This window comes from Sciurus carolinensis, chromosome 13 (genome assembly GCF_902686445.1).
Source record: "Sciurus carolinensis chromosome 13, mSciCar1.2, whole genome shotgun sequence".
NCBI classification, from domain to species: Eukaryota; Metazoa; Chordata; class Mammalia; order Rodentia; family Sciuridae; genus Sciurus; species Sciurus carolinensis.
This window is the reverse complement of record NC_062225.1, coordinates 36,832,433-36,858,562: the sequence shown is the minus strand read 5'-3', so window position 1 is coordinate 36,858,562 and position 26,130 is coordinate 36,832,433. Positions and strand designations below refer to the sequence as shown.

Below are 26,130 nucleotides of genomic sequence, written 5' to 3'. Positions count from 1 at the left end.
ACTTTTCTACAAGAAATAAGAAAGTATTAATTTTTAAATAAGTTATAATCATAATAATAAATAATTCTAGGGAAGGAAAATACTTCATATTATTTAAAACTCTAGTTGATCTTTTTCAAGTATGTTCTAAAAGGTTTTAAGATGGAGGTGGAAGGAGTTGTTCTGGACACTTCACATTGGGAGGCAGACTTCTAGCAGCATATGTGGATAAAGAAATTAGGCACATATCAATTTTTAATACTTAAGATATTAAGTTCTTTCTCTTTATAATGGGGAAAATTTTCAGTTGAAAAAGAGGACAGTTAATGATAGTGTATTTAGTTCATGATTTTTTTCTAAGCTGCTCACTTAGGGAAAATTGTATAAATATGTTGAGAAAGTCTTGTGGAGAAGAAAGGAAGCCCATTGGTAGAACAGAAGGAGCAGGAATATAGAGATCCTAAGGATGCAACTGACAATTCAACTCAACACACTTTCTGGGCAGTGCACACAGAAGAACTAAGCTCTACTTTTAGATTCAAAGGCCATAACATGTACAATCAGAAGAATGGGAAATTATACTCCATTTTTGTATTATGTATCAAAATGTATAAATGCATTCTACTGTCATGTATAACTAATTAGAACAAATTTTAAAAATTTTTAAAAAGGTCATGGTAAAGTTGGGAAAAATCATTGTTCCCATCACAGGAAGACAGGTATGATTTCCTTGGTATTTTCTGCTGTTTCTCAAACATGCCAGGTTAGGTTGGCTCCTTCCCTTGGCATTGGCATCTTTGCACTGGCTATTCCCTCTTCCTGGAATGTTCTTCCCTCAAATTCCCTCACTTTCTTCCTGTCTTAGTCAAAAGTTATCATCTCAAAAAGGCCTACAAGACCACACCATTTAAAATTGCTATCATCTTACCCCCAGCTCATTCTGATCTTTCTGAACTACCTCTCCCCTTACCCTCCTTTTTATTTTTTCCCAAAGCACAGTCACATTCTATCATACCATGTAGTTTATTCATTGTCTTTCTTCCCACTAAAATGTAGGCACTATAAGAGCAGATTATGTACGTGTGGTTTTGTTCACTGACATACTTGTAGAAAGCAGGCTGTGCCCTGCTGAGTTACTTCAATTTGGAAAGCAGTAATTTGCCAGGAGCTACTCATTTTGAGTACAAGTGCCAAGGTAAATAACTCTATGTCTTATCCGTACAGGTAAGCAACCACCCAGCAAAACCATGGGTACAAATTAATAAGTAATTTATTTATGACAATAAAAATTAACTTCTTAAATTAAAAAAGAGCACATGGACACTGGAGCATATTAAATCATATTAGAAACACCAGGTGCAGGGACTTATCAATCTCAGTAGATGTAACCCCCTCACCTAAGACCCATAAAAGGAGGAACACCCCAAGACTAGACACAGTGGCACACTGATCCTGTCACCTGGTCACTCCTCACCTCTGTGAACTGATTTGTTAACACCCTTATCTGACCACCTGCTGTGATGCCTAGCTTTTGTATCCTGCTCTCTGCTTTTTTACTCTTGGCATGACTTTCATTCTGTATCCCATATATAATATTCTGTGAAGTATGAGTGTTATAGATATTAGTAATTGAGAATGGACTAAAAGAACTTGTGATTGTCTTGGTCATGACTCCTAGTGAACCATGAGTATGTTGGTGAATTAAAGCTGATTGAAAGTGATGCAGCTTATGAATTTATTGTTATTTAATAAATTCTGGCATTGTGGAAAGACACAAACATGTCTGGTCTATGTTAATGGCATAACTCTATCAGGACATACTTTAAACTCCTACAGCAATGTATGGTACATAGCAAGTTCTGAAATGTTTCACTGAACGGGTAGGTGACTGAATATCAAAGCTGAATTTATGTTTCTCGGTTTGGTAATCTAAATTCATGAGCCATATTAAATAGTCAAAATTTAAAATTAATCCTCATACAATCCTAGACCAATACTAAAGTTTCTTGCATAATAAGACAACTAGGCATAGAAGTAAACAGTAACCAATCTTTGGGACTAATTATTTCACTAACTGAGAAAACCAAAAAAAGAAAAAGGTCAAGTTTTGAGAATCATTGTTTTCTACTTATGATTGCAAAGGCATCAAGCATTCCTCCTTGCCCCCATTTTTTTTTTTTTTTTTTTTTGGTGCTGGGGACCGAACCTAAGGTCCTGAGCATGTTAAGCATTTTCTCTACCACTGACCTACAGTAGCTCCAGCTCTAGTATCATGTATCTTAATGTTCATAGACATCACAGGAATTTACAGCTGGAAGAAAATCTTAGAAATCATCTCAGTAATGGACTTTTAGCAAAGATGATCTAAAGTCATTTTATAGCTGGGGAAATTAAGTCCCAGAGGAAAGATATGGCATACATAGTCATGAAGCAGTGGGGCAGAATTTTACTGAAGTCTTAGAATTTTAAGTCTAGAGGGTTTTGTTTTTGTTTTATTTAATTTTTTCCTTCTTTTCTTGTTTCAGTTTACTACTCAAATATATTTTATTTTATATGATTCAAGTTTAATATCAAAACTTGAATGGTTAGCTTATAAATGATTATAGCAAGAGGAGGATTTTTCTATCCATTGAAGGTTTTGTGAGCTGCAAACACATAAAGCCCACAAGTAACTGGTCTCCTTGAAGAACTGGTGAATGCTCTTGTCCTAGTTAGAGTGAAACTTATTGACCTCTCCATGTAGTATCACTGCAAGAAACTGCTTTTTTGATGCCTTCCCTAACATTTAAAAAAAATTCAAATCCTGAAATGTAGTGAAGACCTTCTTGTCATTCTCATTAAATATAAATTCCATTTTGGGGTAATTTTCCACTTAAACATAAATGAAAGGGACCATCAGAAAGTAGAACATCCTTTATTTGTACTGAAAAAGAGTGGACAGGATAGATTCTAGATGGTAGATACAAATGACTTCTTGTCCTTATTGGAAGCAGCCTACAGAAGGCAGGGTCGGTGGTAGGGCTGGGGCCAGGAAGTGAGGGAACGTTTGGGGAAGGTGGCTTGGTAATCAGTGAAGGCCAGTGATTCTCCAAAGGAGCAGTTCCTCACCTTTATAGATAATACTGAGAAAAGCAATTTCCAAGACTCATCGAGAATTTTCACATTCCCAGAAAGCATTCTGAGACCCCTAACAAAGGGCTCTGGACCATTATTGGTTCTCCTGGTTCTGTACTTCTTTTATTTTATAACGATTTCATTTCCTTTCTTTGACCTAAGTATGTTTTACTATTTCTTTTAATCACTCCATAGGAAATATATTTCAAATTCAAATGGCCTCCCATAAAGGTAATATGAAACAGAAGTGATCCAGAGGATTATCCCCTTAATGTGGAGTCTGAAGACCTTTATTTGAATCCTGGTTGTGTAACTTAACTGAACCTGCCTAGTGCTCAAATTTCTCATCTATATTAATAAGAAACACAATTTCTACAATTAAGATCTACTCTAAGGACTTGATAAAATGGTATTATTATGCAAATGTTATGTGCTCAACATACTTGGTTCTGTGAAGGATTTAATTAGCTCTTCCATTGCTAACATCCAAGAAACAGCAAGATGGCAATTTTGCAAAAATACCCAGTTTCCTGATTTCATTGCATCCTTGATCATTTTCTCAGCAATGGGTCCTTGTCCTTGCCCCAGCGAAATTGACTGCACTCTGAATTGAAAACAACAACAAAGACTATGTTATACTATTTTTAAGCAATGCAGATATTTTTAAAAATGTAAATATGCCATGATAGACTCTTTATGAATATGTACATTGCTAATCCCAGTTCTGGCTGAGGTGCAAACATTTTTTTATTTTGTTTTTAAAAACATGTTGATGATAACACACACACAGGAAACAAACAAATATGCAGCAAAAATAAATATATATCTGTGTGAATGACCACAAATGAACAACCATAGTTGAGAACTTTGCTGATACCCCAGTGACATATTGCCTCTGTCCCTTTCCGCACCTTCTTTATTCCTTTAAAGGATAAATTCTCCTTAACAACACAATAGAGCCATTCTGAAAAAAATTTAAGAAAATGTAAGTCTAATAGACATATAGAAAAAGTGTACAAATCCTTAGTGTGTGGCTTAAAAAATTCTCCCAAAGTAAATGTGCATATATATCATTACTCAGGTCAAAAAAGAGATAACTAATCGGCATCCTATCAATCAGTGTTCCAAAAGCAACAAAGTGTAGAATCCGAACACCATAGATTCATTTTTCTTGTTTTGGAATCTTATATAAATGAAATCATATAATAAATATTATTTTATATAAATGATATCATATATTTTTTCCTTAAATATTTAAATATTCATATAATATTCTTTTCTTTTTGTTCTATATCAATCAACATTATTTATTTATTTAATTTTTTATTGGTTATAAATGACATCTACTATTATAGATGAGAAATCTGATATAATTATAAAAGCATGGAATATATCTCTTTCTAATTAGGGCCCCATTCTTGTGGATGTACATGATGGTACATTCACATGGGATTTATTGTGGTGTATTCATATATGTACATAGGAAAATTTTGTCAGACTCATTAAAATGTCTTTGCTTTTCCTATCTCCCTCGCTTCCCTTCATTCTCCTTTGTCTAATCTACTAAACTTCTAGTCTTCCCCTCCCACCCTTTACTGTGGGTTAGCTTCCACATATAGGAAACATTCAACATTTTTTTGTGTGTGATTTGCTTATTTACTTAGCAAGATAGTCTCCAGATCCATCCATTTACTGCCAAATGTCATAAAGTCATCTTCTTAATGACTGAGTAATATTGCATTGTGTGTGTGTGTGTGTATATATATATATATATATATATATATATACACACACATTTTCTTTATCCATTCATTTCTTGAAGGGAACCAGGTTGGCTCAATAGCTTAGCTACTGTGAGTTGTGCTGCTGTCAAGATTGATAAGGATGCATCAATGTAGTATGCTGATTTTAAATGTTTTGAATATATACTGAGGAATGGGATACCTGGGTTAAATGGTGGTTACATTCCAAGTGTTTTGAGGAATCTCTATACTGTTTTTGAGAGTGATTCACTAGTTTTCAGTTCCACTAACGATGTATGAGTGTACCCTTTTCCTCACATCCTCACCAACATTTATTGTTACCTGTATTTTTTGTTGCCATTCTGACTGGAGATGAAATCCCAGTGTAGTTTTAATTTGCATTCTCTAATTGTTAGATATATTGAATATTTTTTCATATATTTTTTGATCATTTGTATTTTTTCTTTTGAAAGTGTCTATTCATTTCCTTTACTCATTTATAAATTGGGTTATTTGTGTTTTTGTTTTTAATTTTTTTTGAGTTCTTTGTATATCCTGGAAATTAATGCTCTGAGGTACAAGTGGCAAAGATTTTCTCCCACTCTGTAGATTCTCTTTTCACACTCTTGTTTCTTTTGCTGTGAAGAAGATTTTTAGTTTGATGACATCTCATTTATTGATTCTTGATTTTACTTCTTGCACTTTAGGAGTCTCATTAAGGATGTCAATTCCTGAGCCAATATATTGAAGTGTTGGACCTACACTTTCTCTAGTAGGTGCAGGGTTTTTGGCCCAATGCCAGTCTTTGATCCACTTGGAGTTGAGTTTTATGCAGGGTGAGATATAAGGGTTAAATTTTATTCTACTGTTTATGGATTTCTAGTTTTCCCAGCACCATTTGTTGAAGAGGCTATTGCTTCTCCAGTGTTATGTTTTTGGTGCCTTTGTCTAGTATGAGACGACTGTACTTAATGTGGCTTTGTCTCTGTGTCTTCTATTATGTTCTAGTGGTCTTCATGCCTGTTTTGATGCCAATACCATGCTGTTTTTGTTACTATAGTTCTCTAGTACAGTTTAAGGTCTGGGATTGTGATACTTCTTACTTCGCTTTTCTCACTAAGGATTGCTTTGGCTATTCTGGGTCTCTTATTTTATCAAATGAATTTCATGACTGATTTTTCTATTTCTATGAAGAATGTCATTGGAATTTAGATGGAAATTGCATTGAATCTGTATAGCACTTTTGGTAGTATGGCCATTTGGACAATATTAATTCTGCCTATCTAAAAACATGGGAGGTCTTTCTATCTTCTAAGGTCTTCTTTAGTATTCTGCAGTTTTCATTGTAGAGGTCTTTTACCTCTTTTGTTAGATTAATTCAAGGTATTTTATGGTTTTTTGAGGTGATTGTGAATGGGATGGTTTTCCTAGTTTCACATTCAGCTGATTCACATCGTTGGAATATAGGAATGCAATTGATTTATGGGTATTAATTTTGTATCCTGCTACTTTGCTGAATTCATTTATGAGTTCTATAAGTTTTCTGGTGAAATTTTTTGGTCTTCTAAATATAGGATCATGTTGCAAAGCAGAAATAGTTTGAACTTTTCTTTTCCTATTTGTATCCCTTTATTTTTTTTCTTTTGCCTAATTGCTCTGACTAGAGTTTGAAGAACAATGTTGAATAGAAGTGGTGAAAGTGGGTATCCTTGTCTTGTTCCAGTTTTTAGAGGACATGTTTTCACTTTTTCCTCCTTTGAGAATGATCCTGGCCTTGGGTTTGTCATATATAGCTTTTACAATATTGAGGTATGTTCCTTCTATCCTTATTTTTTTCTAGTGTTTTAAACATGAATGGATGCTGTATTTTGTCAATGCTTTTTCTGCATCTATTGAGATAATCATTTGATTCTTGTCTTTCCATTGATTGATGTGGTGAATTATGTTTTTTGAATTACGTTTTTTGATTTCTGTATATTTAACCAATCTTGCATCCTTGGGAAGAAACTTACTTGGTCATGGCGCACTGTCTTTTTAATGTGTTTTCATATGTGATTTGCCAGTATTTTATTAAGAATTTGTGGCGGGCAAGACCCGAGGCCCAGGGTTACACCACATGCATCCAAGATGGCGACTGGCAGAGAGCCAAAGGGTGTGCTGAATGCACCTTGAGAAAAACAGGAAGCATTTACCATTGGCTGTATGATAATTAGTTCAGGCGCCTAGCACATGGACAGATATATCTTACATGTATGCTTGAGCTCGTGATCGCTTGACCTTTAATAGGATTGGATGGATGTATCTGATTACAATTGCATATGCATGAGACTATTTATATATTGAGGGTGTTATCTGAATAAAGCGGAAGCTGCTTCATGAACTTCTGAAGTGTACGTGTCGTTTGTCCCGCTGGTGGGCGGCAAGCGGCATTTTTGCATCTGTGTTCATCAAGAATATTGGTCTGAAGTTTTCTTTCCTCGATGTGTCTTTGTCTGGTTTTGGTATCAGGGTGATAATAGTTTCACAGAATGAGTTTGGAAGAGTTCCCTCTTTTTCTATTTTATGGAATAATTTGAGAAGGATTGGTATTAGTTCTTTAAAGGTTTGGTAGAACTTGGCTGAGAATCCATCTGTTCCTTAGCTTTTCTTTGTTGGTGGGATTTTGATGTTTCTTTAGGCACTCTGTCCCAGTATTGAGTTTTAATTAAATCTCTCTTTTTCCCATCTCACAGAAAAGCAGTATTACCGCTGCTTGCATCCAGGGTCACTGAGTGAGGAGAAATCCAGCTTCCCCTTAGTCCCATCTTCTCCCTCTAACATTATGTTTTTTTAATTTATCTTTTAATTTTTTATATCTTGTACAACCATATAAATGAAATGATGTACCCCAACATTATGTTTTTAAAGATTCATTCATGTTATTTTGTGTTATTGTAAGTCCATACATTTTTCATTGTTGCATAATATTCCAGGGTGCTCTTAGACTACGATTTATTAACCCATTTTCTCCTTGGATAAAGTTATCTGTTTGTTGATTATTAATCATAATTCTTCAAAAACATTTTGTATGTACCTTTTGGTCTATGTTGGCCCTCCATTTCTAGTCATGTGACTATTTCTTGCTGTTTGACACAGTATGTATATATAACTTTTGTGTAATATCAAACTGTTTTCCAAGATGGTGTTGCAATTCCATACCTCCACCAGCAGTAGATGAGAGTTTCTCTTTCTTCACATCTTGGCTAACATCTGGTAGATGTGTAGTGGTGTCTCATTGAAGCTTTAAATTGTTTTTTCTTTTTTTTTATTGACCATTTGGTTACTTCCTTTTTTGTCTTTTATCCCCATTTTATTCTTTTATTTTTTAAAAATCCTACCCAGCCTCAAACTTATTTTGGTTGGGTTTAGTTATAATTTATAGACATTATGTATTTTTTGAGCAAATTTTTGTTTACAAAGAGAGTATAGTTATCATATAGCTCCCTTTCCCTCTCCCAGTTTCTCCTTTAACATCTTGCATCAGTGTGATACATCTGTTATAACCGATGAGCTAATATTGACATAATATTATATAATAAAAGTCCACAGATTACATCAGGGTTTACCTTTTGGGTTGTACTTTCTGTAGTGGCTATCTTTTTTATATTGATTTCTCAGAGTTCTTTAGGTCAGATATAAACCCTTTGTTATAATTTACTACTAGTATTTTCTCCCACTTTGTCACTTGTCTCTTTAAAACACTCTCTTAATACTGCCTTTTATGAATAAAAATTCTAGCTGGATGCAGTGGCACATGCCTGTAATCCCAGCAGCTTGGAAGGCTAAGACAGGAGGATCTCGAGTTCAAAGCCAGCCTCAGCAAAAACAAGACACTAAGCAACTCAGTGAGACCCTGTCTCTAAAGAAAATACAAAATAGGGCTGGAGATGTGGCTCAGTGGTTGAGTGCCCCTGAGTTCATTCCCTATATCCTCCCCCACAAAAAAAGAATAAAAATTCTAAATGTTAATGTACTTCAGCCTAATTTATCAATTTTTAAAAATGATCAATCACCCTTTTGCATTTAGGAAAATTTTCAATGCCCAGGATGATACTTTCTTATATTATCTTATATTTATTGTTTTGCCTTCTATTGTTTGGTTCTACAATCCATCAGAATTTATTTATATGTATGATGTGAGATACATGTCAAAATTAATTTTTTTGTGTGTGGCTATTCCAATGAGTTCAGGACTATTTCTTGGAAAGATTCTTTTTTCTTCCCTGCTCTGAGATATCACTTCTGTCATAAATAGGATCCCAATGTACATAAGTTCATTTCTGAATCATCTATTTTTCTCATTCATCTATTTGTCTAGACTTGTACTGCTATCACAATGTCTAAATGACTCCAGTTTTATAAAAAGTTTATATAGTAAGTCTTGACATGTAATAAAAAGTCCTCTTACCTTGTTTTTCTTTAATTGTATCTTAGTTAGTCTTTTTTAAAATTAAAAGTGTACAATTAACTATCTTCCAGTATACTCACAGTGTTGGAAAATCATCACTGCAATCTGGTTGTAGAATATTTTCACTATCCCAAAAAGAAATCTCATACCTAGTGTGATAGAGTTTTGCAGAAAAACAGAATATATATTATGTATGTATACATGTACGTGTGTGTGTGTGTGTGTGTGTGCGTGTTTTCCCATGATACACACACATACATTTAATGGGAATTAGCTGATGTGATTATGGAGACCACGCAGTCCCACAATCTGCCTTCTGCAAAGTTGAAGAATGAGGAAAGTCATTAGCATAATTCATACTGTGTGAAGGTCTGAGAATCAGAACATGCCAGCTCAAACAGAATATTTCCTCAGGTATTCTTTCTGAATATCCTTTCCCTGTTTTCTCCTGGTACTTTCATTATGTGTATATTGGTAGCCTCGATGGCATCTCTCAGATCTCTTGGGCTCTGTTCATTTTTCTTCATTCTTTTTTTTTTCTTTCAGCTCCTGAGAGGTTGAGTAATCTCAATTGACCTATCTTTCTGTCTACTGGTTCTTCTGCTTCTTCACACATGTATTCTTTTAGCGAATTTTTCATTTCAATTATTATAATTTTAGCCTCCAGAATTTCTACTTTGTTCCTTTTTATAATTTCTACCTCTTTACTGATACTCTCTATTTTGGTGAGATATCATTCTTATGTTTTCCCTTAGCTTTCTTTATGTTTTATTTAGCTATATGAGTATATTTAAAATAGCTGATTTAAAGTTTTTGTCTCTCAAATATTGCATGTTCTTTGTTATATGTAGGAGTGAAAAAGAAGTAGAAAATAGAACAGGGTTTACTACTGCCTGAGAAGGGTGTGGAAGGGAGGGTTGTAGAGAGGATGGTTCCTAAGTACAGGGGTGCTGCTGTATAGGAGGAATAACAAGCACAGTAGGATAACTATGGCTGACAATTATTTCAAATGACTGGTAAAGAGAATTTTGAATGATTCCAATACAAAGAAATAATAAATGTCTGAGGTAACAGATATACCATTTACCCTAATTTGATCATTATACATTGTATACATGTATCAAAACATCACACTGTACCCCATACATTACAATTACTATGTGTTATTTAAAAATGAAAATATATATAAAAATAAAGTTTTTGTCTAGTAGATTCAATGCCTACCATTCACCAGGGTCAGTTTCTGTTTTTTTCCCCCCTGTGAATGGGTCATACTTCTTGGTTGTTTGGATGTCTTATAATGCTTTTTGAAAAGTGGACATTTTGACTATTACAATGCGGCAACTATCAGATTGTTCCCTCTCCAATGTTTGTTGCTGCTACTCATGGTTTGGTTAGTGACTTTTGTGAATCCATTTTGTAACAACTGTATTATTTGTTGCATGTTGATACTGACATGTAGACATGACATCTCTATTTGTTTGGCTTAGTAATCAGTTAGTAATTCAATAGTGATTTCATTAAATGCCTAGGGTGACAAGAAGAGATCTCCCAGATTATTGTTATGTGGGCTCTGTGTCTGTCTTGGGTCATGCTTTCAACACTCAGCTGGGCTAAGTATGAGGGAATTCATCCTGCCTGACTGTTGAGTTGAGGTACTGATCTTTTCTAGCCACTAGACTCAGCTTGAAACCTTGCCTCTTGTGTCTAGAGCCAGCTGACTTTTGGACTGGAACTTGTACCAACAGCTCTCTTGGCTCTCAGGCTTTTGGATTCAGACTGGAACTACACATCATCAACTATTCTGAAACTCCATCTTGCTGACAGCAGATCTTAGGACTGCTTAGTCTCTATAATTGTATAATCAGTTTCTTATTAAAAAATATATATGTGTGTGTACATATATTCATCCATACATGTGTGTATATATGTGTGCACATAAATACACACACATATATATGCACATACGCATACATATTTTAAATATATTTATTAAAATATATTAAGTATATATTTTTTATATATTATTACACACATATACATTTAAAAATGTGTGTATATATATACATACATGTGTATATGTGTGTACATGTATATATATATATTTTAATAAGGAACTGACTACACAGTGACAGGGACTAAGACGTCCCAAGATCTGCCGTTAGTAAACTGAAGATTCAGAAAAGTTGATGATGTGTAGTTCCATTCTGAGTCCAAAAGCCTGAGAGCCAGGAGAGCTGTTGGTACAAATTCCAGTCCAAAAGTCAGCTGGCTCTAGACACAAGAGCCAAGGTTTCAATCTGGTTTGGATGAGTGTTCCCCAAAGATGCATGTGTTAAAATTTTGGTCCCTAGGGTCGTGCTATTGAGAGGTGGTGCCTAATGGTGGGTGCGCCCTTGAAAGGCACTGTGGAACCCCAATTTCTTCCTCTTCTGCTCTGCTTCATGAAGTCAGTGTTTTGCTCTGCTACATGTTCCTGACGTGATGTGCCACCCTTGCCAGGGGCTCAAAGAAATGGGCTACCCAATCTTGGAATGAAACCTCCACAAGTATAAAGTCAAAATAAGCTGTTTCTTTCTATAAGTTTAATTGCCTCACACACACACACACACACACACACGCACACACACACACACACACAATCTTTCCTATTGATTCTGTTTCTCTGGAGCAGTCTAACAATGCAGGTCATAAACTCCAAATGAAGAGACTGGATTCATCACATCCCTATAATTCTCAGTCCAGGGACCAGGCTGCATCAGAGCTGGAAGCCATCATGAGAAAGACCCAGCTACTCAGGAGGTAGAAATAAGAGGATTATAAGTTCAAAGCTAGTCTGGGCAACTTGGTGAGACCCTATTTCAAAATAAAAAATAAAAAGGCTTGGAGATGTAGCTCAGTAATAAAGTACCCCTGAGTTTAATCCGCATTACTGCAAAAAAAAAAAAAAAAAAAAAAAAAAAAGCAGCTAAATACTAAAAAAGTTTCAATCACTATTCAACTTCATTATTATACTTTAATATTTTAAGTAATCATTCTGCTCAAATGAAATTTATAGCTTTTATGATTTTTATTCCATTTTAATTATATACATAGAGAAATATTAACACATCTTAATTTTTTTGTGTGTGTGTGAAGAATACCAGAATGGTAGAGTTCATGTTCCACAGCAGAGAAGAACAAAGACAAATTAACAAAGAGATAAAAACTGCATAATGTGACCTTACCGTTCTGAGTACCCACTTTCCCGAGCGAACCTCTGAAATGCACCCATGGGATCTGAGCCTGTGCTTAAGATGAACACCAGCGGGGTGTTATATGACATGTCTTGGTACACAGTAGCCAGGTCCACAGGTGGTGCTTCTACAAACTGTTTTCCAAGATTTTCTATTACAAAGTCTGTAAGAGCAAAAACCACCTGAAAGTTGAAAAGAGAAGGAAAAAAAATTAGGAAATAGTACGTCGGATGAGGTTCATTCACACTTTTATCCTAAATTTCCCCTTTGACTCCTGGTGGTTGTGCTCTACACTTCTGCACTCAATCTTTTGTGACTGGGTAGGCTTCTTTTTTTAAAAATATTCTTTTTAGATGTTGATAGACCTTTATTTTATTCATTTATTTTTATGTGGTGCTGAGCATGAAACCCAGTGCCTCACACTTGCTGAGCAAGTGCTCTACCACTTAGCCACAACCCCAGTCCTGGGTAGACTTCTTTCTATGGATATAATCTGGTGGATTTGTATACCAATATCTGTTCACATAATTCTCATGACTTCACTGAGCAAGAAGAACTTCTGGATAAGAGGGAAGTTTCTCATCATTCTATTTGTGGTAGTCCCTATTTATCTATCAGGAATATGTTCTTTTTTTTTTTGCAGCTGTTTTAATTTATTTATCTATAAAGATTGACTGCAACAATTTTTTGATGGGTAATACCATAGATTAATACCAATTATATTTCTATAAATTTGGTTCAGGATCAGAACAGGATTCAGCAAAGGGGGAGAACATTCATTTAAAAAAATCCTCAAACACCGAAATGAAGAAATGTCTTTTTTTAAACTTAAAAAAAAAACTTTAATTAAATGCTACTTTCCATAGACTTCCTCAGACTGGTTTACAGTCTAAAGTACAGCCAAGTACCAGGAACAAGGCTTTGGGCATTTTGAAGAAACTGCAATTAAGCTATGGTGCCAAGCGGGGGACTGAGACCCTGATTCAAGTGTCAAATCTCAGGCACAATCTGATAGAGGCAGATTCTCAAATGTTTCCTAGTGTTCTCTCCTTTTCACCAATTAACATTTCCCTTTTCTGGCTAATCCAGTGTGGTACACAATCCCCTCAATTGCCTCTTCTGGTCAAACTGTTATTTGGAGGGAACCTGGCAGGCACCTGTGGCTTCCACTTAGACTGAAATGATGACAGGACTAGCTCTAACCCACTTTCTCCTGAGATAGTCTCAACAATGGGGACTTGCTGAACAAGGCCTCTTCAGGCAGTTGGAAGACTTGGTGTACTGGGAAGAATGTTGCTTACTCTTGGGAAGCAGGGAAATAGTTGCCCCTGATTCCTGGTGGAAATGACCAATCAAAATCAGTCCATATCACTGGGAAAGGTCAGAGGAAAAAAAACAGTTCCCCTCCAAAAACGATAATGAGGAAATAAGGAGAGAATAAACAAAAAAAATATTTAGAATGGCACAAAAAGTGATATGCATAAACTTCTTTTTGTTATTAAATCTAACTATAAGTTTTCTAAAGTCCAGTTATCAGGTTGAATTAAGTGGGATACAGAAGAAAGGCCAATTGGAATTTCTCTCAAGAGTTCATAGCTTCAGGCTGAGAGGTCCTGGGTTTGCGCTGGGGGAGCCCCTTTTTGAATGAGGGCTTGGGTGGACAAGCCTCCATGCTGGCTCCAGTTCCATTGGTCCCTGCAGAGTGAGCCTGGCCCCACTCACTAGTGTTTCCAGGTGCCTGGGGTGGAGCACTCTGATACCTAGAACCAGATGAATACCAGGAGCTACTTCTGTAACGACCCATACTGTCATGTTGCCCTTGGCTCATAGGGTCACTGGACTTTTGGCCTTGAGGCCTGAAGCCTTGTCCTCCTCGTCTGTTCCCCGACAATACTTCCTGATGAGGCTGGTAGGGTTGGCTGCTGTTGGCTGTAGGAGTCTCTCCTGGTGCTGAATTTCTCTTGTTAGCACCTGTAAGGCTGGCAGCAGAGGCACAGGTCGAAGAGGAAGCAGCAGAGGCATCACTTGGGTCACTCAAGGACACAGATATAACTGAGCTACATCGTGATCTGTTTGAATAGCTGTTCTTTGGATGCGACACTTGTCCAAAGGAATCAATGCTCTTCTTTAGAGTCTCTACATCACAGGTGAATCGGGCTACTCGTCCCAGATCCTCATCATATTTACGTTCACTAACAAAGTGTTTGATATCAGCTCTGAGCTCGACCAATTGCTCCTCTGACATTCGCACAGCCTCATCAGTCATCTTCTCTAGAAGTTCAGCTTTCTTTTGTCGGCTAAGCAAAATTTCCATTGCTTCAGCTTTCACTTTATCCATTTCAGCAAGCAATGCCACTTCTCGATCCATTAAACAACTTTGCAGTTCAGCAAAAGCTTGTTTCATTTTCTTAATGGAAGCATCCATCTCTTCTTTAACTACAACTCGATACCGTGCAAGAGAGACTGTGCAGCGCTGGAGGTCTTTTACAGATTTTTCAATATTGGAATCAAGTTTTTTATTGGTGGAGGAGAGTGGAATGTCCTCCATTCCCAGACTGGAAAACTGAGGTCCTGTGGTGGATCTTGAGAGAGATTTGGCAGCATTCCTGGAATGTTGGGCATTCTGAATAGGGTGTTCAGTTGAAGACCTGGACTCAAAGTCAGAGACACCATTCTCCAGTACGGATCCTGTTCTATCCAGTGTATCTGGCAAGCCAGACTCAGGATCTTCTAGTTCTCTGGCATCTACTGAAAGTGTCTCCAAACCTTCACTGAGTGAGTCCACAGACTCTGTATCATTGATGGCACCATTGACATGGTAACCATTAATGCCACCTTTTCCTGAGGAAGGCACAGATTGCTCCTCTTGAATGGAAACCGATTTACTGAAATCTAGGATACTGTTACTTGCTTTGGCTGTAGATTTTGGTTTGCTTTTCTTCTTTTAGTTCTTTTTCTTGCCTGTTACTGTCCATTCTTTGAGTACTTCACTGGCACTCCCTTCCATGAATGCTTGAACTGTTTTGTCCACACAATTATCAAAATGCTGCAAAACCAGGATGATCTCATTGTTGCTCTTATTGGGAACTATTGCACGCACTGCATTTATCTTTTCTTTCATGTTCTCAAAAGTACCTCCCTGGGCCAGTACAGTATTGGACTGTAAATCAAAAATGAATCCTGATGAATCCTTCTGGCTTTGTTTCCTAGACATTGCAGTTTCTTTGATCTCAAAAAAATACAGAAGAAAAGTATCCTTTTGCTTTGTCTGGGGCCTGAGATTATCTCTGATTTTAAATTGCCCAACAGAAGTCTACAGTTGAAAGTGATAAAATATCTTGGTAGTATGAAATTCCTTTCACTAGCTGTTAACTGCCTTTCCTTCGGTTGTATCAACTTCTTGTCAGGAAGTATCATTGCAGATAGTCATGGCTCTTTTTCCAGGGAGACTCTAGCCGAGGCCCAGCAGTCGCCGCGTCCCCCCAGTTCCGGGCTCTGAGTCCCGGACGCTCCGAGGTCTGAGAAGAGGAAAGGAGAGCCTCCGCCTCCTCTTCTGGAGCCGCCGCCGTCGCCGCCACGCTCCTCCCCCAGCTCTCCAGGAATATGTTCTAAAACCCCCAGTGGATGCCTAAATCTATGACTATTACTGGACCCTATGAATACTAAGTTTTTTCCTATCTATACATACCTATAATAAAGTTTAATTTCTAAATTAGGCATATTAATAGATTAACAATAACTAATAATAAAACAGCATAACAGTATGCTATAAGTTATGTGAGTGTGGTATCTCTCAAAATATCTTATTTGTGTTCATCCTCCTTCTTGTAATGATGTGAGCTAATACAAAGTCTCCCTGATGAGATGAAGTGAGGAAGTATCCCAACCTGGTCTAGAGATATGGCCTAGGATCATATGCCCTTCTGTGGTCAACTGGGAAAAGGTGTTCAGGTGTTTGCCCATATAAATTAGGAAGTGTTATGGTAATCCTCACCTAGCATGTGAGATACAACCCATCTTAGATTAGACACAGTCTTCTCAGATATGACACCAATAGCACAAGCAATAAAAGAAGAATAAATAACCTGGATACCAAAGTTAGAAAATGTTCAAGCTTCCTAGGACACTGGAAAGAAAATGAAAAGACAACGGAGAGAATGGGGTAACATTTTTGCAAATCATATCTAAAATTCATAAAGAACTCTTATAACTCAAAAATAAAAACAAATAATACAACTAAAATGGTAAAGGATCTCAATAGAGATCTCTACAAAGAGCTAGTAAGCACAAGAAATGATGGTCACTATCAATAGTTATTAGGAGCATGCAAAGTAAAACTACAGGATATCACCTCATACTCACTAGGATGGCAGTTCAGTAGTGCCCCCTTATCTGTGGAAGATATGTTCCAAGACTACCCAGTGGATGCCTGAAACTCTCAATGTTACAGAGTCAATATATCTAATAACTGAAATGGTTAGCTAGTAAGCAATAGCCATTAATGGGTGGGTAGTGTATACAGCCTGAGTAAACTAGACCAGAAGATGATTCACATCCCAGGTAGGGTGTAGTGATAGTGTGAGATTTCAGAATGCTACCCAGAACCATGTGCAATCTAAAACTTATGATTTGTCATTTCTGGAATTTTCCATTTAATATTTTTAGACTATTGTTGACCTTGGGTAACCGAAACCATGGAAACTTAAAACTGTGGATATGGAAATATTACTGTAATAAAAAGACAGGTAATAACAAATGTTCTCAAGGATCCAGAAAAATTGGAACCCTCATATATAGTTGTGGGAAGGTAAAATGGGGCAGCATCTTTGCAGCTCCTTAGTTAAACACAGAGTTGCCATATGATTAAGCCATTCCACTCCGAGGTATATATCCAGGAAAAATTAAAACACTTGTTACACAAAAACTCGTACAAAAATGTTTAAAGCAGCATTGTTGGTAATAATGGGTATAATGATAGTAATGGGTATAATCAAGTGTATGATTGGGCAGAAGTATGGCTCATATAGTACAATGTAGAAACAGCATAAATGTACATCATTTGTTGAAGGGAAAAATGAAACGTGGCACATCCATGTTATGGTATATTATTCTTGATAAAAAAGAATGTAATACTGACACCTGGTACAATATGGACAAACCCTGACAACATTAGGCTAAATGAAATAATATATTTAAAAAGCCTGGTATGCAAATATGTAGAGACAGAAAGTAGAGAGTGGTTGCCTTGGGGTGGTGCCAATGGCATTGGTTGATAATGACTATGGGTAATTCAAGGTAATGAAAATGTTCTAAATTGATTTAGTGATAATGCACAACTCTATGAGGACACCAAAAGTCAAGTCATTAAAATGAGTATCTTAAATGGGTCAATTTTATTATACTTCAGTAAAACTGTTTAAAAAAACTCTTGAGGGTCTTTCTATACATGATCTCTTACCCACACTCTCAATGGTGCTTTATCTTCTATACTTTTATTGCAATCACATGTATCCCAACTTAACCCCACAACCTATTTTCTGTGTTCAACAAAAAGTTCTTCAAAGCTGTATCAATATTTGCCAACTATACTTTAGCCTTTTCCAGTTAGTTCCCAGTTAGTTCTCTCTCTCTCTCCCTCTCCCATTTTTATCTCTCTTCCTAAAGAAACAACTTCCATTTTCCTCCAGTGCCTTCCAAACTCACCATTCGGATTCTTAGCAGGTAAATAAATATCATTCCCCTCCCTTGGAAGAATTTATTTATTTAAAAAAATTTTCCTCATATATGTATAAAGGGTAATAATGTCTGTCTCAATCTAGCATCCTTCCCATCCCCACCTGCCCCACCCCTCCCCTCACTCCCTTCTGTATAATCCAAAGTTCCTTCATTCTTCCCTACCTACCTCCCACTATAGATCAGCATCCGCTTATCAGAGAAAACATTCGGCCTTTGGTTTTTTGGGATTGGCTTATTTCACTTAGCATGATATTCTCTAGTTCCATCCATTTGCCTGGAAATACCATAATTTCATTCTTCTTTAAGGCTGAGTAATATTCCATTGTGTATATATACCACTGTTTCTTTATCCATTCATCTGTTGAAGGACATCTAGGTTGGTTCCACAATCTAGTTATTGTGAATTAAACTGCTATAAACATTGACATGGCTGCATCACTGTAGTATGCTGATTTTAATTCCTTTGGGTATAAACTGAGGAGTGGGATAGCTGGGTCAAATGATGGTTCCATTCCAACCATTCCAAGTTTTCTTAGGAAGCTCCATACTGCTTTCCAAACTGGTTGCACCAATCTGCAGTCCCATCAACAATGTATGATTGTACCTTTTTCCCCACATCCTTGCCAGCACTTATTATTGTTTGTATTTTTGATAATTGCCATTCTGACCAGAGTGAGATGAAATCTTAGAGCAATTTTGATTTGCATTTCTCTAATTGCAAGAGATGATGAACATTTTTTTCATATGTTTGTTGACTGATTGTATTTCTGCTTCTGTAAAGCATCTGTTCAGTTCCTTAGCTCATTTATTGATTGGGTTATTTGTTTTTTGGTATTATTTTGAGTTCTTTATATATCTTAGAGATCAGTGCTCTATTCGAGGTGTGTGTGGGAAAGATTTTTTCCCATTCTGTAGGCTCTCTCTTCAAATTACTGATTGTTTCCCTTTACTGAGAAGAAGCTTTTTAGTTTGAATCCATTCCATTTATTGATTTTTATTTTTACTTGTTGTGCTTTAGGAGTCTTGTTAAAGAAGTCAGGTCCTATGCCAGCATGATGAAGAAGATCTGGACCTACTTTTTCTTCTATTAGGTGCAGGGTCTCTGTTTAGTGCCTAAGTCTTTGATCTACTTTGAGTTGATTTTTGTGCAGGGTGAGAGACAGAGGTTTAATTTCATTTTGTTACATATGAATTTCCAGTTTTCCCAGCACCATTTGTTGAATAGGCTATATTCTCTCCAATGTAAATAAATACCAATGTGAATAAATAAATATTTATTCAGAATAAATAAAATTGGGGATTGTGTATGCAAAGATATAAAAACTGAAACTACTGCAATGCTTCATTCATTTTGTTGATAACTTTTGCATATTGAAATTCCATATCTAATTGACCTCTGCAATACTTCTTTCACATATTGTTCCTTCTGCCCTTGTGAATCATTCCTTCTCAAAGCCCTTCATCCCTCCTCTGTGCATCTTAAAAGTTGGTTCTTGTTAAGAGTTTCACTCTTCGTCCATCTGAGCCTTTGTTTTACTATGTATTATTCCTTTACAGATCCAACAACTATAATGGTTTCACTTTTCAACTCAATGCTGATGATTCCCAAATCTCTATGTCTAACCCATATCTCTCTCTAAAGTTTCCTACCTAAAAGTGAGCTGCTATCCACCCTGAGAGCTGACAGGCACTGTAGACTCAGTGATATCTTTCTGTGACACATTTTTCATGTTTGCTTAGTTTTTGGTATAACTATCCATACTGGCACCAAAACAGAAAATGGGAGCCACACCGGTCACCTCATCACATCCCCTTCCATCTCTTTAATCTACTACTTGTGTCTTACTTCAGGTTGCCACAATTTCTCACATAGACTACTTCAATCTGTACCATTTATGCAGATGGCATAAGTTCTCTAACAGCACAAAGTAGATAAGGGATGATGAAGTTCCTGGCTGGCTCTCCAGTCTTTCCTTTCATTGTCTTCTGTATAAAACAACATGTTCCAGTAAAAATACAGAGTCTCTATTTTTTAGAGACCTGGCCATTGTTAGTCTCAAACAAATTTAAGAATCATAACTAACTGGTGAGCTTTAGTAGACACAGTTATAACCCAGTTCTTTAATTTTAAAAAACCTACCTTTTCTTCTTTGCAACATTTAATAAGAATTAGTTTATGGAAAGAACTCAATTCTGAGATCCAAAATTCCAGGAGTATGGACTCTTCTTGTGTTATGGATTGGTCTTCCTTTCGAAATTCAAAATAGTCTTCCAATTCCTTTGAATTAATATAAGTCTCAAAAGATCCTGGAAACACAATTTTAAAAGCTTTAACTTGAATGATTTAACTTTGAAATAAAATAAATGTACATTTGGTAATTTAAAAAGATCATATTAGAAGTATGAATAATTTTAAAAAGTCCAAATAAAATTTCAAATTAGTAAGGGGGTCTAAGTAAATAAAAGAGTATGGATGATCCACTTAAATTTAAGAAAGAAGAAAGAAAAAGCTTGCCTCCAATCCCCTCCAAAGTTTCCAAAAGAGAAAAGAAATACATTAAAAATATTAACTTCACTAATATTGACACTTTAGACCAAGTAGCTATTTATTTTGAAGGATTATTTTGAGCATAGTAGGCTATTAGGCAGTATATCTGGTTGAAACCTACTAGGTACTAGTAGTGCCTCCTCAATTGTGGCAAATGAAAATGTCTCCAGATAGCGCCAAATGTCCTGTAGGGGATAAAATCCTCCCCAGTTAAGAAAAATTGATATAGACCAATAACCATAATAAATGTATTAATATCTTCCTATTAAAAAGAGACACTTACATGCCTCAAAACAACAAGACCCAAACAGGATACACCAGGAATATGATAATAACATGAAAGAATTGAAAACAAAGAGCAGAAATATACAGAGGTAACTAATAAGAGAAGTTTGCTGTCATAATATTTAGAAAACATATTTTAAGGCAAAAATATTATTCATAGTAAGGAGGAATACTTTAAAAAGGAATCATTTATTAAAAAGATAACAATCTCAATCTATTTGCATATAATAGTATAATTTCCCAAGAAATAATGGTAAAGATTCCAAAATTACAAAGGGAAATTTGCAAAAAAATAGTGGCACATCTTAATTGGTCTCTCTGATCAAGTATGAGAAAAAATCAGAAAAATAATACCATAATTGAAAAGCTTGAACTAAATGTTATATTTAGAAACTTAAACTATAATTTCCATAATAAAATATGAAAAGATGATCCCCAAAATCCTAAGTGGTTTTGAAATAAAAAGTGTACTTTTAGAATTGAAAAGGCCACATGTTACGACTTGTGGGGAAAACAATACAGAATGTTTTAATTCTGAGTAGTTGTTTTCTTCAGGGAAAAAGGAAAAGGTGTTGTGAAGTAGTATGAGGGGATTTGGGGATGTTGCTTCTGTTCTATTTCTGAGTAGTTGTTTTCTTCAGGGAAAAAGGAAAAGGTGTTGTGAAGCAGTATGAGGGGATTTGGGGATGTTGCTTCTGTTCTATTTCTGAGTAGTTGTTTTCTTCAGGGAAAAAGGAAAAGGTGTTGTGAAGCAGTATGAGGGGATTTGGGTATGTTGCTTCTGTTCTATTTCTTGATTTGGGTCATGGCTCATGAGTATATACAGTTTGTGATAGTTAATTAAGCTGTATAATTTTGATTTTTATACTTTATGTATGTTATCTTTAATAAAATGTTTTTAAAAATCTATGGACTGGGGCTGGGGTTGTAGCTCAGTGGTAGAATGCTTGCCTAGCATGCATTAGGCACTGGGTTCAAGACTCAGCACCACATAAAAATAAAATAAAGTTCCATTGACAACTAAAAAAAATATTTAAAAAAACTATGGAATGTAGCCAAAGCAATATTTACAGGAAAATCTGTACTTTTAAAAGGAGTATAATAGTAAACATGAAACACTGAAAATTGATGGGCCAAACATTCAACTCAAGACATTGTGAAAACAGTTACTTCAATTTCATAAAGGTGAATAATTTCCCAGTAGAAAATACTGACATTTCAGAAGATGCTTAAAGGAGACATTAAAGTTAGGATTCAAGAGTCTGTTTATAAACACCCTACAGCAGACTTTTTGGTCATATTACCTAAGCATATGGAAATAGGTTGTAACAATATATATTGTGTAAGTCCTTGAAAAACTGGAAATGACTCTTCTAAGTCACAGCATGCAAACCACATGGCAGTAGATAACCAGGGAGCTTCAGGCTTAGGAGGGCGATCCTACCAGAGAAAAGGAAAAAAAAAAAAAGAAGAAGAATTCATAAAGGTAACAATAAAATGCTCTTTTACCTTGTTTAAGTGAAAATTCAAGCTACAATAGTATGGTTTAAAACAACCATTTCTCTGGAACAAGTAATAAGATATAGTAGACCTCTGCAGAGAAGTGCAGCTAACAAAAACTTTTCAGGTTGACATTTGCAGAGAACAAAGTTGATCTGGAGAAGGGTTAAAATTAAATCTGTTAAGTTCACCTCTGGGCTCTTCTCCAACATCTTATACCAGTCTTCCTCAACTCCACAAATATTCTTATGGTTAATTATTATTTTTTTCTATTGAACTAGAATCCAAAGCAGATTCTGGATAATCTCACCTAGAAGGTGAGGAAAGCTGAGCAGTGGAGCAATATCAGTACCAAAACAAGTAACAATATTACCTTAGCTGTGCTGAGTGCATATCTAATTATTTCAATCCCAGATACCTCTAGGAAGATTATTATGTCATCTGACAATATTCCATGAAGCACTTACATGTGGGTAAATAATTTAAAAAAAGAAACGGCTGTGATTACAGACTTAAACTAGTTCTTTGAGAATTTCCTGAATATGTAAAACAGATTTACTGGATATAAACTGCATGCCATATGATTCACCCATTTAAAATATACAGTCTAATGATTTTAGTATATTATCAGATATGTACTACCATCACCACAGTCAATTTTGGAAGACTTAATTCTCTCAAAAAGAAACGATACAGGAGTACTTTGGATACTCTGGAGATATTTCAGGCTAAATTCCAGATCACTGCAATAAAATAAATATTGCAATAAAGTGGGTTACATGAATTTTTTGGTTTCTGATGCATATAAGTTATGTTTATGCTAAACTGTAGTCTATCGTGTGTAACAGCATTATGTCTAAAAAAAGTACATACCATTAAGTATTAAAAAATACTTTGTTGCTAAAAATGCTATCAATCAACTAAACCTTCAGCAAATTATAATTTCCTTACTGGTGGAGGATCTTGCCTTGTAGTTGATGGCTGCTGACTGATCAAGATAGTGGTTGCTGAACCCTGGAGTGTCAATTCCTTCCTTCCTGCCTGCCTTCCTTCCTACCTTCCTGCCTTCCTGCTTTCCTGCCTTCCTTCCTGTCTTCCTGCCTTCCTTCTTTCCTTCCTACCTTTCTTCCCTCCTTCCTTCTTTCCTTCCTTCCTTTCTACCACTGACCTACATCACCAGTCCTTTCCTGATTCATTATAGATATACATAATGTTGGGGTTAATTTTGATATAATTATAAAAAGTATGCAATATAATTTGTTCCAGTTCAGTCCCTAGTACTTCCCCTAACCCTCTCCTCCTCCCTCCCTGTTCCTTTTCCTCTACTCTATTGATCTTTCTTATATTTATTTATAGTTTTTTTAAAAAATGGAAATACATAAAGGTGAAATTCACTATGATGTATTCATATATGTACATAGAAAAGTTTGGCTAATTATTTATTTTGAGATAAGATCTCACTAAATTTCTGAGGCTGGCCTCAAACTTGCAATTCTTCTGCCTCAGTCTCCCAAGTAGCTGAGATTACAGGCTTGTGCCACTGTGCCTAGTTTCATTTCTTTAAATAAGAAAACAAAGACACTTACTGCAGCCATTGACTCTTCATTTCCAAAAGATTTCTCTGTAGAATATGCTGATGTTTGACAGCATTTTATACACAGAACTTCTTTCAAAATTAGAGTCCCTCCTCTGAAACCCTACTGTTGATTTGCTTTATAAACTAAGTTAATATATTTCTAGATCCCTTGTTGTTTCCACAATGTCAATAGCACGTTCACAGAAGTAGATTCTATCTCAAGAAACTCTTTTCTTTGCTTATCCATAAAATTCAATTCCTCATCTGTTAAAGTCTTATCATGAGATTGCAGCAATTCAGTCACATCTTCAGGCTCCACGTCAAATTCTAGTTCTCTTGTTGTAACTACCACATCTGCAGTTTCTTTCACCATTGATGACTTGGATTTCTCAGTCATCCATGAAAGATAAAGTCAATGTCTTCCGAAATTCTGTGTGATACTTTGATTTCCTCTCAGGTTCAAGATTGTTCTTAATGGGTTCTAGAATGTTGAATCCTTTTCAATTTACTTTGTACAGATCTATCAAAGGAGCTACTATTAATGGTAGCCGTAGTCTTATAAAATTTATTTCTTAAGTAATAAGACTTGAAAGTCAAAGTTATTTCTTGATCCATGGGTTGTAGAATGAATGTTGTGTTAGCAGACGTGAAGACATCGATATTGTAATCTCTGTCAGAGATATTGGGTGATTAGGTACATTATTAGTGAACAGTAATATTTTGAAAGGAATATTTTCTTCCCCTCAGCAGTGCAGTAAATCAGGCTATCTGTATTTTGTTGTTCCATTCATAGAGCACAGGTGGAGTAGACAGAGTATAATTCTTAAGTGCCCTAGCATTTTTGAGATGGTAAACATTGACTCAACTTAAAACCACTACCAGCATTAGCCCCTAACAAGAGAGTCAGCCTGTTCTTTGAATCTTTCAAGCTACTAGGTATTGATTCCTCTCTATCTACAGAAGTCCTAGATGGCATCTTCTTCCAACCGAATGCTGTTCCATCTGCATTGGAAATCTTAGCTATATCTTTTGGAGAAATTGTTGCACCTGTACATTAACACCTACTTTGCCTTATACTTTAAGTTGTGGAGGTGGCTTCTTTCTTTAAACTTCATAAACCAATCTTTGCTGGCTTCGAGCTTTTCTTCTGCAGCTTCCTCATCTCTCTTGGTTTTCAACAAATTGAAGAAAACTGGATTCTTGCTCTGGAAATGTGGCTAGTTTGATATATCTAGAACACTAAAATTTATGCCATACAAGCAATATAGTTTCTTTCTTTATATACATATATATAATTATATAAATAATATAAAATTATAATATTTTATATATATATAAATTTGTGTATTCACTGGAGTATTGCTTTAAATTTCCTCCAAGAACTTTTCCTTTGCATTCACAACTTCGCTTACTGTTTGGTGCAAAAGGTCTAGCTTTTGTTCTGTCTTTGCTTTCAACATGCCTTCTTCACTAAAATTAGGGAGGCCCAAGGAGAGGGAGAGAAATAGGGACATTTGGTTGGTGAAGGAGTCACTGTCTTATATGTGTATGGTTTGTGACACTTCAACACAATTATAATAGTAAATCAGAAATCACTGATCACAGATCACCATACAGATATAATAAAAATAAAAAGTTTGAGAATTACCAAAATGTGACAGATACCTGAAGTATGCACAGGCTTTTGGAAAGATGATTTCTGGGTAATTTTAAGTTTCTAGTTTTTTTGGTATTTAAAACATATTTTAAACTTCTTTTCAAAATACACTGCTCATGAAAATAAATAGCTGATACTGGAATGGGCAAGGACTTTGGAAGCTTAGACTAATCAGACCCTGCCATACATTAGTGTGATTCTGGAAAGTTCTCCAAACCTCTACATGAGAAAACTGTAAACAAGGCTGCTGTGATAAAGTTACTTAACCTTTCTGGGCCTTCCTTATTATCTTATCTGTAATAGTGATAAT

At 35.7% G+C, this 26,130-nt stretch overlaps 2 protein-coding genes across 2 annotated transcripts in view; both read right to left on the bottom strand.

Moving 5' to 3' along the window:
* The window catches only part of LOC124962941 (dynein axonemal heavy chain 6-like), a 292,982-nt gene that overhangs the window by 52,111 nt on the left and 214,741 nt on the right, over positions 1–26,130 (bottom strand). The window contains 4 exon segments of the mRNA XM_047522202.1: positions 3,537–3,697; positions 12,510–12,700; positions 20,395–20,561; positions 22,392–22,527. Coding sequence (XP_047378158.1) covers positions 3,537–3,697; positions 12,510–12,700; positions 20,395–20,561; positions 22,392–22,527 — 655 coding nt within the window.
* Positions 13,970–15,845, bottom strand: LOC124962942 (spermatogenesis-associated serine-rich protein 2-like). Its single transcript, XM_047522203.1, is given in 1 exon segment — positions 13,970–15,845. A coding segment is annotated over 1 exon segment (1,632 nt). The 5' UTR covers positions 15,733–15,845; the 3' UTR covers positions 13,970–14,100.